The sequence below is a fragment of the Lacerta agilis genome, chromosome 17 (assembly GCF_009819535.1).
Source record: "Lacerta agilis isolate rLacAgi1 chromosome 17, rLacAgi1.pri, whole genome shotgun sequence".
NCBI classification, from domain to species: Eukaryota; Metazoa; Chordata; class Lepidosauria; order Squamata; family Lacertidae; genus Lacerta; species Lacerta agilis.
Genome location: NC_046328.1, coordinates 2,967,259 through 2,982,385, shown reverse-complemented (window position 1 = coordinate 2,982,385; position 15,127 = coordinate 2,967,259). Strand labels below are relative to the sequence as shown.

The following is a 15,127-nucleotide window of genomic DNA, read 5'->3' as shown; positions in this document are numbered from 1 at the left end:
AGTCTTGTCAGGGAAGAAGGCAGGGTATAAATAAATTAACAACAACAGTGTTGCGTAACATTGTATTTCCATGGCATCTCTTTATGCCAGGCTTCCTCCACCTGGCACCATCAATATGTTTTTGGATTGTAATTCTCATCATAGCCAGGGATCATGGATGATGGGAGCTGTAATCCAAAATGTCTGGACAATGCCTTCTGCAGTGAAGGTTGTGGCAACCTCAAGGGCCAGGATGGGCTGTTCAGTCTGCACAATGTCAAATCGTATACATAATTCCTACAATTTAATTTAGTATTGTACAGCTCAATCATGAACATGGGATTCTCTGTCCATGGAAGATAACATTCTGGTATAAAAATGTTTATCTCATTTGCACCAACATGTTAGGCTTTTTCAATCCAGAATTTTTGTCCATCTCGGCTGGGAACTGCTGCCTTCTGGTTCTGGTTGTCCCTGCTCTTCCTGATTGCTGTAATCACAGCATGATGCAGATCAGAGATCAGTGCACTTTTGATCAACAGGAACCTGTGCATCTGCCATAAGGGCTATGTTGCTTTGCACACAGATCTAACATTTGTGCCATTGCATTCCACATCCCTAGGGATGTAACCACCATAGCCTGACCGGTCAGGGCCTGTATAATCCTTGCTGATGAGACTCAACATTTGCTTATGCTTCTTCCTTTGCATTACAGTACTGCACATGTAAGCTCAGCAAGCTTTTCTGGCAGTACCAGCATTACTGACATTTGCCAAGCTGCCCTGTGGTTGTCAGCAAACATGTCCACTAGACATTACAAACTAGAACTCTATACTTCAGTGGTGGAGTCTCACAGAAGAGTCTTACAGAACATTATTCTGCCCACCTATGCGCCCTCCACATTATAATACTCACTGTAGCATGTGATGTAGTTTTTGCAAATCCCTCAGTGTAGATGTTTCACATATCAACCTGAGAAAGGAGCATTGGCTCACCTACTGTGTGAATGGGCTGGCATAATGAGACATTAACAATTATATCCTAATATTGGAATGGGCTGTCACCACACATACAGCTTCAGGCTTGGTTATACATCTCCATGCTAGGTATGCTTCCTCTTTGTATCCCTGCCTTCTTAGTGTTTTATTTATTTTCGTTAGCTATCCTACTAATTGAGCTGAAAACTGAAAGTCCAACTGGAGGGAGGATAGCCAATATAGATTAAGTGATGTACCTTTGTCAAATTAGAGAACACAACCCTCAACATGGATGTCTTGCGTCAATGCAGAAGCCCTATGATTCAGTTTTTGTAACCAATGAGTGATGTGCTATCCACGTTCTTAAGTCAGGCACCATGTCTACTATTTGAGGCATTTCTGAGAGAAGGTGAGCTAGAAGGCAGCCCAGCCAGGCTAATGGATGGTGCCTTGCTATCTCAGCTCTCCTGCTACATCCGGAATGCTGTACAGTCATCCAGTGGCGTAGGAAGGGAGGGGCGTTGGGGACAGTGCATCTGAGTCGCCGCTGCTGCTCCCACGGCCACCAAGCGAGCCGCCAAGTGAGCGGCGGCTTGTGGGGCTGCCCCATCCGTAAAGCAGCACAGATGGGGCAGCCCCACAACCCGCCGCTCGCTTGGCGGCTTGCCCGGTCACCGCAGGAGCAGCAGCGCTGGGCCAGATGCACTGCGCATGCCCAGAATTTCCGGGCATGCGTAGTGCATCCAACGTGCGTCGTGACGTCACAATGCCCCAGCCCCCCAGGGGGGTGTCTCCGCGCTGCTGTCCCGGGCGGCCAAGAGGCTTCCTCTGCACCAGCAGTCATTCTTCTTTTCAATATTATAATGATTCTTTGAGATAAATACTTTTTATCTTTGTTTTACCTGATTACTGCTGGTCACATGGCAAAGTGATTCTGCTTTTTTCCTTAGAGTTGACTGGATGCTGATGTACCAAGGTATGATGGTGCTGGCTGCCAATCAGGTGTGGTGGACCTGGGAAGTAGAAGACGTCTTCCGAAAAGTGAAGAAGGGAGAAAAACAGGCAATGAAAAACTATGCAAAGAAAATGCACTTCCAAATTGACTCGCTAGTAACCCGAATCACCAAACCACTAAGCAGAAATGACAGGAAAAAATACAATACCGTTCTCATAATTGATGTCCATGCACGGGATATAGTTGATATATTTGTAAGAGACAGGTAATTGCGGGGTCCAGATTAGTAAGATTGCTCTGTTAATAAAAGTAACCATTCTTGAGGTCCCTTCTGTGCTTCAATTTCCCTTTTTCCTCCTTCATCCTGTCTGCTTTTCTAACTTCTCTTGATACCATTTGCTGACCTCTTTTGATTTTTGATGTTGCATGTTTCATGGAAGCCTGGAACTTCTCTCTCTCTCTCTCTCTCTCTCTCTCTCTCTCTCTCTCTCTGCCTCTGCCTCTGCCTCTGCCTCTCCCTCTCTAGCATCATGGAAGCTCGTGAATTTGAGTGGGAAAGCCAGCTGCGTTTTTATTGGGACCGAGAACCAGATGAACTCAATGTGCGCCAATGCACTGGTGCCTTTTCTTATGGCTATGAATATATGGGCTTAAACGGGAGACTGGTCATCACACCACTCACAGACCGGATATATCTAACACTCACACAGGTAAACCAATAAAGGGGCTTTTCATTTAGCTTAGGTTATTAAGTACTGTTGAAAACAATGGAAGGTAAGTCTGGAATGTATATTCAAAGCCATGCTGTTTTTATTGTAATTATTTGTATGGTTTTAATAGATGAGAGAGAGAGTTTTAATTCTATCAATGTTTAAGTGTTTTTTAATTATTGTTTTTTCTGTTTTTAACAATTCTTCATTTAGCTGTAAGCCACCTTGAGTCCTGTCAGGGGAAAAGACAGGGTATAAATAAGTACCGGTATATAATAAGAATAAGAATATTCTGCCTATATACAACTTTCCTTCAGTTAGTGTCTTGGCTTTGACCAAAGGATCTCTTCATGCATGGATGGAAGTGTCATTGATGCAGGATGATTCAAATCCAGAATATGGGATTAGTAATAGGGGAGCTTCTATGTTGCCTCCCTGGCTTTCCCGGTCTCCTCCTACCACTCTCTCTCTCTCTGGCTGCAGCGGGGGTGGCTGGGGTGGCGGAGGCTGGTGAGAGCTAGGCTGAGGGGGCAGCTCTGCTGTTCTGTCTGCTCAGCTCCAGAGGCCTCCAGACCTCTGAGCTCTGTTGGATTGCTGCCAGGTGATCCCAGTCCTGGTGGGACTGAGATTGTCGGGGAAGGGAGTTGGGGGCTCTGCACAGCCCTTGAGACTTTTGCCTTGGATGCTGCTGGCTCCCCCCCCCCGCCCGCTTGCAGCAGCAGTGGCCTCGTTGGCAGTGCGGGGACCGGTCCGAGGACCCTGTTGATGTTGGCCAACAGGTGTCCTACTGAAAGCAATTTGAAACTGGAATTGGTTGCTCATGGTGTGTACACTCATCTCACTTTCACTTCTGATAAACTGTTTCTTCAGTTTTTTGTATTATTTTCAAAATCTTCCAAACCTGTTTGATTGAAGTACTGCAGGGGGAAATAACTATGCATGTACACCATAAAGAGTGCAAATCTTTTAACTCATTTTCAGTTCTCTTAAATACTATTGTCTTTCTCCAGTCATTCATTACTAGCAACTGGAGAATCTAGCACTCATTACAACAGCAAAGTAGATCTTCTCCTTCTTTGCCTCACTTTTTTGTGACTTTTCCTCCAAAGGCCTTGTCCATGTATTTGGGTGGAGCACCTGCAGGTCCAGCAGGAACTGGGAAGACTGAAACAACTAAAGATCTTGCCAAAGCGTTGGGCTTGCTTTGTGTAGTAACTAATTGTGGAGAAGGCATGGATTTCAAGGTAGGAATATCACCTCTGCATTCCTCTACTGCTCTCTTTTTAATGATAGAAAACCACTTCCATGCCCTCCAACTGCCATGATTTGGCTGGGATAATCATGGAAACACGTGAGCAATCACGGATTTCTAACTTCACCCTGGATGTCCTGAATTGCTTTTGACTCTACACTTTTCTATCTTGAGGATCACTTGACTACCCTTTTATATCTCTAGGGTCACTTTTCTATTTCTATGCACTCTAAGAGTCTACAGAGTCCACAGTGAAAAACAAAACCGGCAACATCCTTGGGGTGGGAGAGGGAAGTCTCCCCAGTGCAGCTACAGAGGGAGAAGAGAGTCCTCCCCAGCTTAGGCTACCTGTGCTTTGAGCCTAGCAGCTGCAAAGCAACCATCTTCCACCTCCAGCCACTTAAGGGCAAAGTGTGCTCTGTGTCCTTGCTTGTCTGGGTGAGTCCCTCTCCAAAAGCCATCATGGCAGTGGCGAAACAGGAAGATTTGAAGCTGGCCACCTGTCGGGAAGACATACCCACATGTCTGAATGACTTTGTATAACCTTCTCCAACATTGGGAAGATAGACCCATATGTCTTACAGACTTTGCATAACCATCTTTTACATTATATATTGCACTTTGAATTAGCACTTTGATGTTTGATAGTATATATAGGCTTTGCCTCTGAGGAAATATCTATGTATGCTTTTTGTATGATGATATTGTCAGTTTAGTTCAATATTTAAACACGTTTCTATCATGGCAGTGGCGGCTGCTGGTGGTGGCTTGAAACAGTTGAGAGAAGTTTCCCCCCTTCTTCCGTTTACCATGTGTGGGGCTCCTATAAACAAACTCCTTCCCAGCAGCACAAACCCAGCCTTCAGCCACCACATAGCGGATCCGCATCCCTCAGGCTCCAGGACAAGCCATTCTTTGTCCCTTTATTTATTAAACTTGCACTTAATTGGTAATTCAGTTTAAATCAGCTGCTTGTGCTGCTGCCCTCTTGCAACTTTCCTGCCTGGGTCTGGATGCATGCACACCTGCCTGGAGCTCGCTGGGCTCAGGAGGGAGGGAGGGAGCACTGTTCCAAGCAACAGTGGGGCTTACTTCAGAGTAAGCATGCATGGCCATGCTTCCCCTGGCTGCACTCTGCAGGTAGCACTGAAGGAAGCCTGGAGGTGAAGCCTCAGCTGTGGGATGGAACTGGGGTGGAACTTCCTCTGGGTGCCTAAGACCTCAAATCTCTGTCATGTGACTGTGTCTCTCCTGGGTAGCAGTAAGAGAAATCTGGATGCCTTCTTCACTCTCAACCAGAAGGGACTTTCATGACCAATGGCTGCCATTCAGTTTTAATGCTTCTTCATCTTTTGCATTCTAGGCAGTGGGTAAGATTTTCTCCGGTCTTGCCCAATGTGGCGCGTGGGGTTGCTTCGATGAATTTAATCGGATTGATGCCTCCGTGCTTTCAGTCATCTCTTCACAGATTCAAACCATCAGAAATGCTCTGATGAACCAACTGAAAACATTTCAGGTAAAGAGGAGGCAGGGAAGATGTGCATAAAGGGTTGGATTAGGTTTCAGGTGCACCAATATGTACATGCATGTACAGTAAGTTTGGAAATGACGATCCTTTAGTGGGTCTATTTCTTTCTCTTACGTATCTGTCTGAACTTCACTTAGGCTTATGTTTCAGTTTGAAGGGCAAGAAATTTCTCTGGATCCGCGAATGGGCATTTTCATCACCATGAATCCTGGCTACGCAGGCCGTACTGAGCTCCCTGAATCTGTTAAGGCTCTTTTCAGACCTGTAGTAGTAATTGTTCCAGATCTCCAACAAATCTGTGAAATCATGCTGTTTTCTGAAGGTTTTCTTTTGGCAAAGGTAGGTCATTGCCTTCACAAAGAGCTGGTTCATTCATAATGTTTATTACATATCTGCAGTGTTTTGTGGATGTTGTTAGCCACTTTGAGGGCTGGTCAAAACTGGGAATATATATATATATATATATATATATATATAGCAAGTTTCACTTAAGGTATTGAACCTATAGTGGTTCATTCACACATGTGACTCATGTAGTTTTGTACATGTATGAATAAAGTGCACATGGGGAGCTTCAGGGCTTTTTTAATTTAAAAAACCCACACGTTTATATGTGTTCATGCTGCATTTTTTCTGCAAGACTCTGGCCAAGAAGATGACAGTGCTCTACAAACTAGCAAGGGAACAACTTTCTAAACAGCATCACTATGATTTTGGGCTTCGGGCTCTGAAGTCAGTACTGGTGATGGCAGGGGAATTGAAGAGAGGCTCACCAGATCTAAATGAGGTAAGCATATCCTAATCCATTATCCTGGCATCCTGGAAAACAGAGAATCTGGGGGCTCATTCATGTGACCCCATGACTGTGGGCTAGTCCCTATTAGTGGGATGGGAGTGTTGGGAAAAAAATTCTCATCTGGCAACCAATGTGCCATTTTGGTTCCCAGTAGTACATAGGTAGACAAGTCTAAAAAGCCCAGGACAGAAATTTTCACGGCCCTCTAGCAGCTATATCATAGAACCATAGAATTGTAGAGTTGGAAGGGCCCTAAAATGTCATCTTGTCCAACCCCTGCAAATATGGCCATAAAACCTTAATTCCTCCTTATTCGATTTAACAGCCTCAAACATGAAAGAAAAGAAAATTCTCAGAGTGTACTCCATGTTTCAGAAAGAGAAACACACCTCCCACTGTATATAGCTCTCATGTCAGGCAAGGGCACAAACCCACAAATGAAGCAATTCAGCCACAGGACAGGCCTGGATGAATAAAATAGTTTTAAACTGGCACTGAAAAGCCATCAAAGTCAGTGCTAGTGTGAAGGAAGGGCATTTGACATTCAACATCCAACATGCATATATCAAGAATGCCCTCTGATATGTTGCGGCACAGTGAATACAGTACTTGGCAGAAAGACTAGGAATGATACACTTGGGAGAAGGTCTTAAGCTGTATAGGGCTTTGTAAGGGTGGTTGGAGGATGTGTGGCTGCTAACAGATTGTGGTTGAATCCTGACAAGACAGAAGTACTACCCTACATTCCACAGGGCAGGTGCAACTATTGGGAAGGCCCTCTGCCTGTTTCCCTGTAACCTCACTCCTCAAAACGAGGGAACCACCAGAAGGCCCTTGGAGGTGGATCTTAGTTCCCAGGCTGAACAATGGTGATGGAGATCTTTCTTCAGGTATATAGGGCTGATGCCAATTAGGACCTTAAAGGTCAGCACCAAAACTTTGAATTGTGCTAGGAAATGTACTGGAACCAGTTACAGGTAGGTAGCCATGTTGGTCTGCCATAGTCAAAAAAAAATAAAAAAAAATCCTTCCAGTAGCAGCTTAGAGACCAATTAAGTTTGTTATTGGTATGAGCTTTCGTGTACATGCACACGAAAGCTCATACCAATAACAAACTTAATTGGTCTCTAAGGTGCTTCCGGAAGGATTTTTTTTATTTTGTACTGGAACCAGTGTAGATCCTTTAGGACTGGTTTTATATGGTCTCAGTGGCCACTCCCAGTCACCAGTCTAGTTGCCGCATTCTGGATTAGTTGTAGTTTATGAGTTACATTCAAAGGTAGCCCCATGTAGAGCGCATTGCAGTAGTCCAAGCGGGAGATAACTAGAGCATGCACCACTCTGGCGAGACAGTCTGAGGGCAGGTAGGGTCTCAGCCTGCATACCAGCTGAAGCAGGTAGACAGCTGCCCTGGGCACAGAATTGACCAGTGTCTCCATGGATAGCTGTGAGTTCAAAATGATTCCCAGGCTGTGCAACTGGTCCTTCAAGGGTACAGTTACCCCATTCAGGACCACGGAGCCCCCTATACCCACCCGCCCCCTGTCCCTCCAAAAAAGTACTTCTGTCTTGATTCAACCTCAAACCTTTAACTGTTATGTGGTGAAAGGCAGCAGCTATTTGAGGGGGCTACTAAATTGGGGGCGGGGTGCTCAAGAAAACCTATTTTGTTCACTAAACATGTTAACTGCTTTTTACAACCACTATTGCCCTAGGATGTGGTCCTGATGAGAGCTCTGCGAGACATGAATCTCCCAAAATTTGTTTTTGAAGATGTTCCTCTTTTTCTTGGTCTCATCTCTGACCTGTTTCCTGGACTTGATTGCCCTCGAGTTCGCTACCCTAATTTTAATGATGCTGTTGAGCAAGTGTTGGCTGAAGGAGGCTATGTTGTCCTGCCAATTCAGGTATGAAAAATAAACTCAGAAAAATGGAAAGTATCATAAATGCCAAGCCACATTGGGGGGGGGGGGGCTATATAAAACGGCATCCTTAAAGCCTGGCTCTGCTGCAGTAAGATCTTCCATCCAGTCCATAGGTAGCAATAATAATCCTATTAGGTGGTGGAAGACACTTCTTTCCATCATCTATTCAGATTATGATGATTTGGGATTTTCTTTTCTTTCTTTTACTTACAACTTGGGGTATTTGGATTATATCTTTGGACTTGAAATTCCCCTAAAATGGAATCTTGTTGATTTATACTACAGTTGTACCTCTGGTTACAAACGGGATCCATTCCGGAGCCCTGTTCGTAACCTGAAAGGTCCGCAACCTGAAGCACTGCGTCTGTGCATGTGTGTGATGTGATTTGGCGCTTCTGCGCATGCGCATGACATCATTTTGCACGTCTGCGCAAATTGCCAAACCTGGAAGTAACCTGTTCCGGTACTTCTGGGTTTGGCGCGTTCATATCCTGTGACAAATGCAACCTGAAGCATTCGTAACACGAGGTACGACTGTATTAGAAAAAAAGGCTAATAGTGAGTTTAGCTGATATATGCTCTATGAGGCCTTGTAATGGTTTTTCATCAGGTGGATAAAGTTGTCCAAATGTATGAAACTATGTTGACTCGTCATACTACAATGGTGGTCGGGCCGACAGGAGGCGGCAAGTCTGTGGTTATCAATACCTTGTGCCAGGCTCAGACAAAGTGAGTATAGCTTATGAATACAGGTAGATAATTTGGTAAGACTTGTTGCTAGCTCTTCAAAAGAGCAAGAGGATGAGAATACACTTCCCCCACTTTCATGGGCATAGCCAGGGGGCAGAAGGGCAGCTTGCCCTCCCTAAATCAAGTAAATAAATAAAAATACTCAACCAGAAAGTAGAAATAATCAAAATATTTGAAACTGAAATACTTGCTGAGGTCACTTGTATGATGTTGTGGTGCATTCTAGTGACACAATTGGCAACCCCATCGAGCAATAGGTGTGGCTTCCATGAACTGACCAATTGTGTCAGTTGCTGAGGGAAAACAGTGAGGAGGGCTACTGCATTTAAGCTCTGCTTATGAGCTTTCCAGGGATACCTGGTAGCCACTATGGAAAACAGGATCAAGCTTTGATTTACTTTGATCTGATTCAGCAGGGCTCTTCTTCATGTTTTTATTGGGTACGAATTGTGAAGTGTTTATATACAGGAGTTGCTTTCGCAAATTCTACTGCAATGTGTTACTGTTTTTCTTCCTAACTGCACCTCCGGTATCCATTTAGGCTGGCATTGGTGACCAAACTTTACACGCTGAACCCCAAAGCCATGAGTGTTATTGAGCTTTACGGAATCCTAGACCCCACCACACGAGACTGGACTGATGGAGTTTTGTCCAACATCTTTAGGGAAATCAATAAACCCACAGATAAAAAAGAGAGAAGGTAATTCCTTAAGGGTTAGACCAATATTTGTATTTGTGTTTAAATTGCATTATTAAGTTTTGTAACCAAGCAAACATAAGAGAAAAATGACAGATTATAGATAAATTACAAGAAAATTAATGCAAGGTCAAGAGCACATTGTAATGTTATCATCAGGACAACAATAAAGAAGGGAAAACTAAAGAGAATTGGATTCAAAGAAGAAATGAAGATAATACAATCAGCTTTTGAGGGGAAATAGATAATGTGGGGTCATTGTGGGGTCATTAATAAAGTACTTGGCTGGATACCTATATCAAAAGAGCAAAGCTAAATATACTCTCCAGCAAGCGAGAGCCCCCAGCAGTTTTAAAACACAGAATCATGCCACACCCTGAAGTGTGAGGAATATAGGCTGTTAGACCTTTTAAATATCCCGTTCTAGCCACTTAACACTGCTTCTCACACCATTAATAAGTTCGAATACTTTACTTAACTCAAAAGATAAGATTCATGCATTATTCCATACAGCAGCAAGAATAACACAGGTAGTATTCTGTATTTTGGGTTTACAAAATACAGAAACATATTTCTGAGCACACAAACAACTTGTAGAGAGCAAGCTCAGGTACGTCCTATCTTGGTGAGTTGACAAGGTGAAAGAGAATGATCAAAGGAGGAAACTTAACTTCCTTCCAGGTGAGGGGCATGGCCTAGCTGAGTCTAGGAATGCAATTCTATTACCTTAACCACTTCATGCAAGCCCTATTCTTGCTAGCTATATTTGACTGCAATTTCCCACACAGCCAAAATCAGTTATTCACAAATCAGCATGAGTTTGAGGTAGAATAAAATTGTTTTCCTTGTCAGAAATGAATGCAATGAAATGATATCATATTTCTCCAAATTTGTCTGGCTCTTTCGCTTTTCTCAACATTTTCATTTTATGTGCACATTTTCCCATCAAAGCAATTGATCAGATTTTTCCATATACTTTCCAATATTTTGTTAAATTTAATTAAGCAGTCATCAGTAGGACTATAAGATCTTTAAACATAATTTTTCCTATGCCAATATTTTTCAACCAAGGCTCCTCAGGGGTTCTATGAAATGTTGGTTAAATTATTTGTTTCCATTTTTTGTTTTGTTTTGTTTTGTTTAATGCTTGGGGGGGGGAGAGTTGGACTTCACAGGATATTGTGCCACTACTGGAATTATTTAGTGGGGGGAAAGGATTGCAAACCACTGGGTTAGACATTACACTTGTGGGTCCTTAATAGTTTCAGATTTGTTTTACTGTAATTTTCCTTAATTTTCCCAATAACCTTCCTGCAATCCAGTGAAAGTACACAGATCAAAATGAATTAGAATAGAAATGCTTTGAGGATGAGTCATTATATAAGTGCCTTTCTTTAATCTTTGTATACAGGTATATTTTATTTGATGGAGATGTGGATGCCCTCTGGGTAGAAAACATGAATTCTGTGATGGATGATAACAAGTTGTTGACTTTGGCAAATGGGGAACGAATCAGACTTCAAGCCCATTGTGCCCTTTTATTTGAGGTAAGGAAGTCACTTGGGAAGTTTTGAAACAACAGATACTGGTGGCCAGACATTTCATTAAATATAACAGCGCAGGGGACCCATTATCCATCCATTTTGGTCTTTGGAGGTGGTGGTGTTTCTCCATTTTTACCGTATTTATTTATTTTACTGTTTTCTTACTCTTACACTCAGCTTTTCTTCTGAATTGCTCAGAGTGGGTTACATATGGGTCTAGGCAGTCTTATATCCAAGTTCATTAGGGCCAAACTTGCTTCACTTCAGAAATAGAATGCAGTAGTCCAGCCTTCAGTGCTTCCATTTGTGGTGGAGGTTATCCAGGCAGCAGGCTACTCCTCCAGCCAGTTTCCAGTAAATGTGCTTCCTTCCTAGGTTGGAGACTTACAGTATGCTTCACCTGCAACAGTATCACGCTGTGGGATGGTCTTTGTGGACCCCAAGAACTTGAGATACAAACCTTATTGGGAGAAATGGACGAACCAAAGAAGCAAGGTAGAAAATGTCTCCTTAGACTGAACTTGGAAGCATTTGTTGTAAATCACCAGGTTACTGGTTCTCCGATATATCCAGACAAGCTAATTTTTATGCGAGTTTTCCAGACAAACTGAGTTCTCTGGTTGGGGTGGAGGATTTGGGAGGGTGTCCCAGGGGCCACAAGGGATGTGGGTGGCACTGTGGGTTAAACCACAGAGCCTAGGACTTGCTGATCAGAAGGTTGGCGGTTCAAATCCCTGCGAAGGGGTGAGCTCCTGTTGCTCGGTCCCAGCTCCTGCCCACCTAGCAGTTCGAAAGCACGTCAAAGTGCAAATAGGTACCACTCTGGCAGGAAGGTAAACGGCGTTTCCGTGCGCTGCTCTGGTTTGCCAGAAGCGGCTTAGTCATGCTGGCCACATGACCTGGAAGCTGTACACCGGTTCCCTCGGCCAGTAACGCGAGATGAGCGCGCCGCAACCCCAGAGTCGGACACGACTGGACCTAATGGTCAGGGGTCCTTTTACCTTTACCCAGGGGCCACAGGATATATCAGATACCCCTGTCCAGCTCTGGAGATGGAGTTCCAGCACTGGAGAGGAAGGTCCTAAGTTGGATTTCCCCTCCTTGCGGCTGCTGAATCCTCTGATACTCAGACCTAGCCCCTGCTGGTGCTCTGATGTTGGTAGAACTCAAAGGAGATATAATTATAAATAAAGAATAAGAATGCATCACAGGGTGGTTTGCAATATAAAAACACAAACATACATAACATAGTAACAAACAAAAACAGTACCTGCACAGATGGCTTAATTAGCCAGGGAGAAGAGGAATGTTTCTGCCTGGTGCTTAAAGATATGCAATGAAGGTGCTGGTGAGCCTCACTGGGGTGAGCATTCCACAAGTGTGGAGCCACTGCTGAAAACGCCCGTTCGTTCTCATGTTGCCACCTTCCAGACAGTGGTGAATGAAGCCACTTGGCCACCAGGAGCAGCAAAACTGGGGGCACCCCCTGGGTGAAAGGAAGACATCTAGACATGGGTTGTCTCCATAAGTACTTAGGATAGGCAGGGTCACATGATGCAGCTTTGAGAAAGATCCAGCCCAGTTCATTTCCTATCTTGCCTTGGTCACAGCAGCTGTACTTGTCTCTCTGCATTTCTCACTCTGCAATTACTTTTACTGATTTTTCTCTCCCCGCTTGACCACTCTTTCTCCTTCCTCTCTTTGAAAAACAACAAAAGCACTCACTTTTTCCTCACAGGTTTCCTTCCCCTCTCCCTGCAACCTTAAATCAGGAATGACTAAGTCTCCATAACATTGAGGAACATTATTAGTATCTGGATATGTGTAAATATGGCATTTTGGCCTGCTTTTTTCCTTAGGATGCTAAGACTGTTCTTACTCATGTTAATCAATTTTATTGCGCTTGATTATCCAGGATCTAGGAGTTTGGGTAGACCATAAACTTGACATGACTCAACAGTGTGATGCAGCAGCTAAAAAAGCCAATGCAATTCTGGGCTGCATCAATAGGAGTATAGCATCTAGATCAAGGGAAGTAATATTACCACTATATTCTGCTCTGGTCAGACCTCACCTGGAATACTGTGTCCAGTTCTGGGCACCACATTTCAAGAAGGATACTGACAAGCTGGAACGTGTCCAGAGGAGGGCAACCAAAATGGTCAAAGGCCTGGAAACGATGCCTTATGAGGAACGGCTTAGGGAGCTGGGTATGTTTAGCCTGGAGAAGAGAAGGTTAAGGGGTGATCTGATAGCCATGTTCAAATATATAAAAGGATGTCATATAGAGGAGGGTGAAAGGTTGTTTTCTGCTGCTCCAGAGAAGCAGACAAGGGGCAATGGATTCAAACTACAAGAAAGAAGATTCCACCTAAACATTAGGAAGAACTTCCTGACAGTAAGAGCTGTTCGACAGTGGATTTTGCTGCCAAGGAGTGTGGTGGAGTCTCCTTCTTTGGAGGTCTTTAAGCAGAGGCTTGACAGCCATCTGTCAGGAATGCTTTGATGGTGTTTCCTGCTTGGCAGGGGGTTGGACTGGATGGCCCTTATGGTCTCTTCCAACTCTATGATTCTATGATTCTATGATCCTTGTAATAGATGCGGAAGTCGTTTTTGAGGTAGTGCATTGAGAAAGTCTTGGCTGTTCTACTGTTCTCTTCTCTGCTCCTAACAGTTGTGCTTCTGATGATATTCTGTTTTGGTCTCATCACAAAAGGGACTAGGGTCAGAGTGGTTGTATATTGTATTCTTTGACTCTGTGAACATTTCTTGCTTTTGGACACTAGATGGTGTTGGGGCCTACCTAACAGACTGGTCCCATCTAAAATATATTTTTATTGGACAACAACAGGGGTCAGCAAACTTTTTTAGCAGGGGGCCAGTCCCCTGCCCTCACACCTTGTGGGGGGCCGGACTAGATTTTGGAAAAAAATAAAAATGAATGAATTCCTATGCCCCACAAACAACCCAGAGATGCATTTTAAATAAAAGCACGCATTTTACTCATGTAAAAACGTGCTGATTCCCAGACCGTCTGCGGGCCGGATTTAGAAGGCGATTGGGCTGGATACTCCTGGACAACAATGTTCCTTTCTGATAGCAGAATTGAAGAAACTGCCTGTCCAGCTACGCTATTGGAACATGTAGATAGGTTGACAGAACCTATCTACAGAGTTTCTGAGAGGTTGACAGAAAAGTTGAAATCTCCCACATGAAGAGCTTCCTTGAGTAATTCACTGGAGCACCTTTCAAAATCAGGCGAGGCGGAGAGGAGCTTTTAGGGTTCTGCGCGAGAGTTGTGGGGAGGCCAGGAGAGGAACGGCTCCAGAAGTATTCCTCTCCCCCTCCTCCCCGCACACACCCCTTCTTGCCATTTGGACATGCACGTTGCATGCTATGCACCCCCGCGGGGAACCTTTCCTAAAAATCGTCAACAACTTGGGGGGTCCCCCCACCTAAAAAAGGTTGACAATTCTGGGAAATGGGGAGGGGGCACGCCGGAGGGATCTTTGCACCACGGCGCCGGATATGCTTAAGACGGCCCTGCTTTTTATTTAGAAGAGGCTGATCCACAATCACAAGCGGGAAGAGTGTATCCCTCTGTACAGGAAGATACAAATGAAATGGATACATTAGAATTACTTTGTTTTGATTTTGTTCCTCAGCAAGAAAAACAACTGTTAGATAGATTATATGCCAAATATGTGCCCTACCTGATTGAAATGATCGTAGAAGGAATTGTCGATGGACGGCAGGGGGAGAAATTAAAGACCATTCTTCCACAGACAGATCTCAATATGGTAAGAAATACTGGCTTTGTAAATTAATATAAACATTAACAATGGATGATCTTCAAGCCGTGAACAGTGCAATAAACTTTTCAAACTTCAGCCATATGTCTAAGGAGAATTTAGTAGGACTACCCTTCCCGACCCCTTTTCTGGGCTAGAGTAAGATTTGGAGAGATTTATATAGACTGAATTTGAAATTTTACGGAAGATTCCAAGACATGGT

General features: G+C 44.0%; 1 protein-coding gene across 1 annotated transcript in view; it reads left to right on the top strand.

Moving 5' to 3' along the window:
• DNAH10 (dynein axonemal heavy chain 10) overlaps window positions 1-15,127 on the top strand; it is a 110,466-nt gene that overhangs the window by 44,096 nt on the left and 51,243 nt on the right. The window contains 12 exon segments of the mRNA XM_033136386.1: window positions 1,907-2,176; window positions 2,438-2,621; window positions 3,731-3,865; window positions 5,237-5,389; window positions 5,552-5,740; window positions 6,042-6,188; window positions 7,913-8,104; window positions 8,733-8,851; window positions 9,414-9,572; window positions 10,981-11,116; window positions 11,489-11,608; window positions 14,779-14,913. Of these exon segments, the coding sequence (XP_032992277.1) occupies window positions 1,907-2,176; window positions 2,438-2,621; window positions 3,731-3,865; window positions 5,237-5,389; window positions 5,552-5,740; window positions 6,042-6,188; window positions 7,913-8,104; window positions 8,733-8,851; window positions 9,414-9,572; window positions 10,981-11,116; window positions 11,489-11,608; window positions 14,779-14,913 (1,939 nt within the window).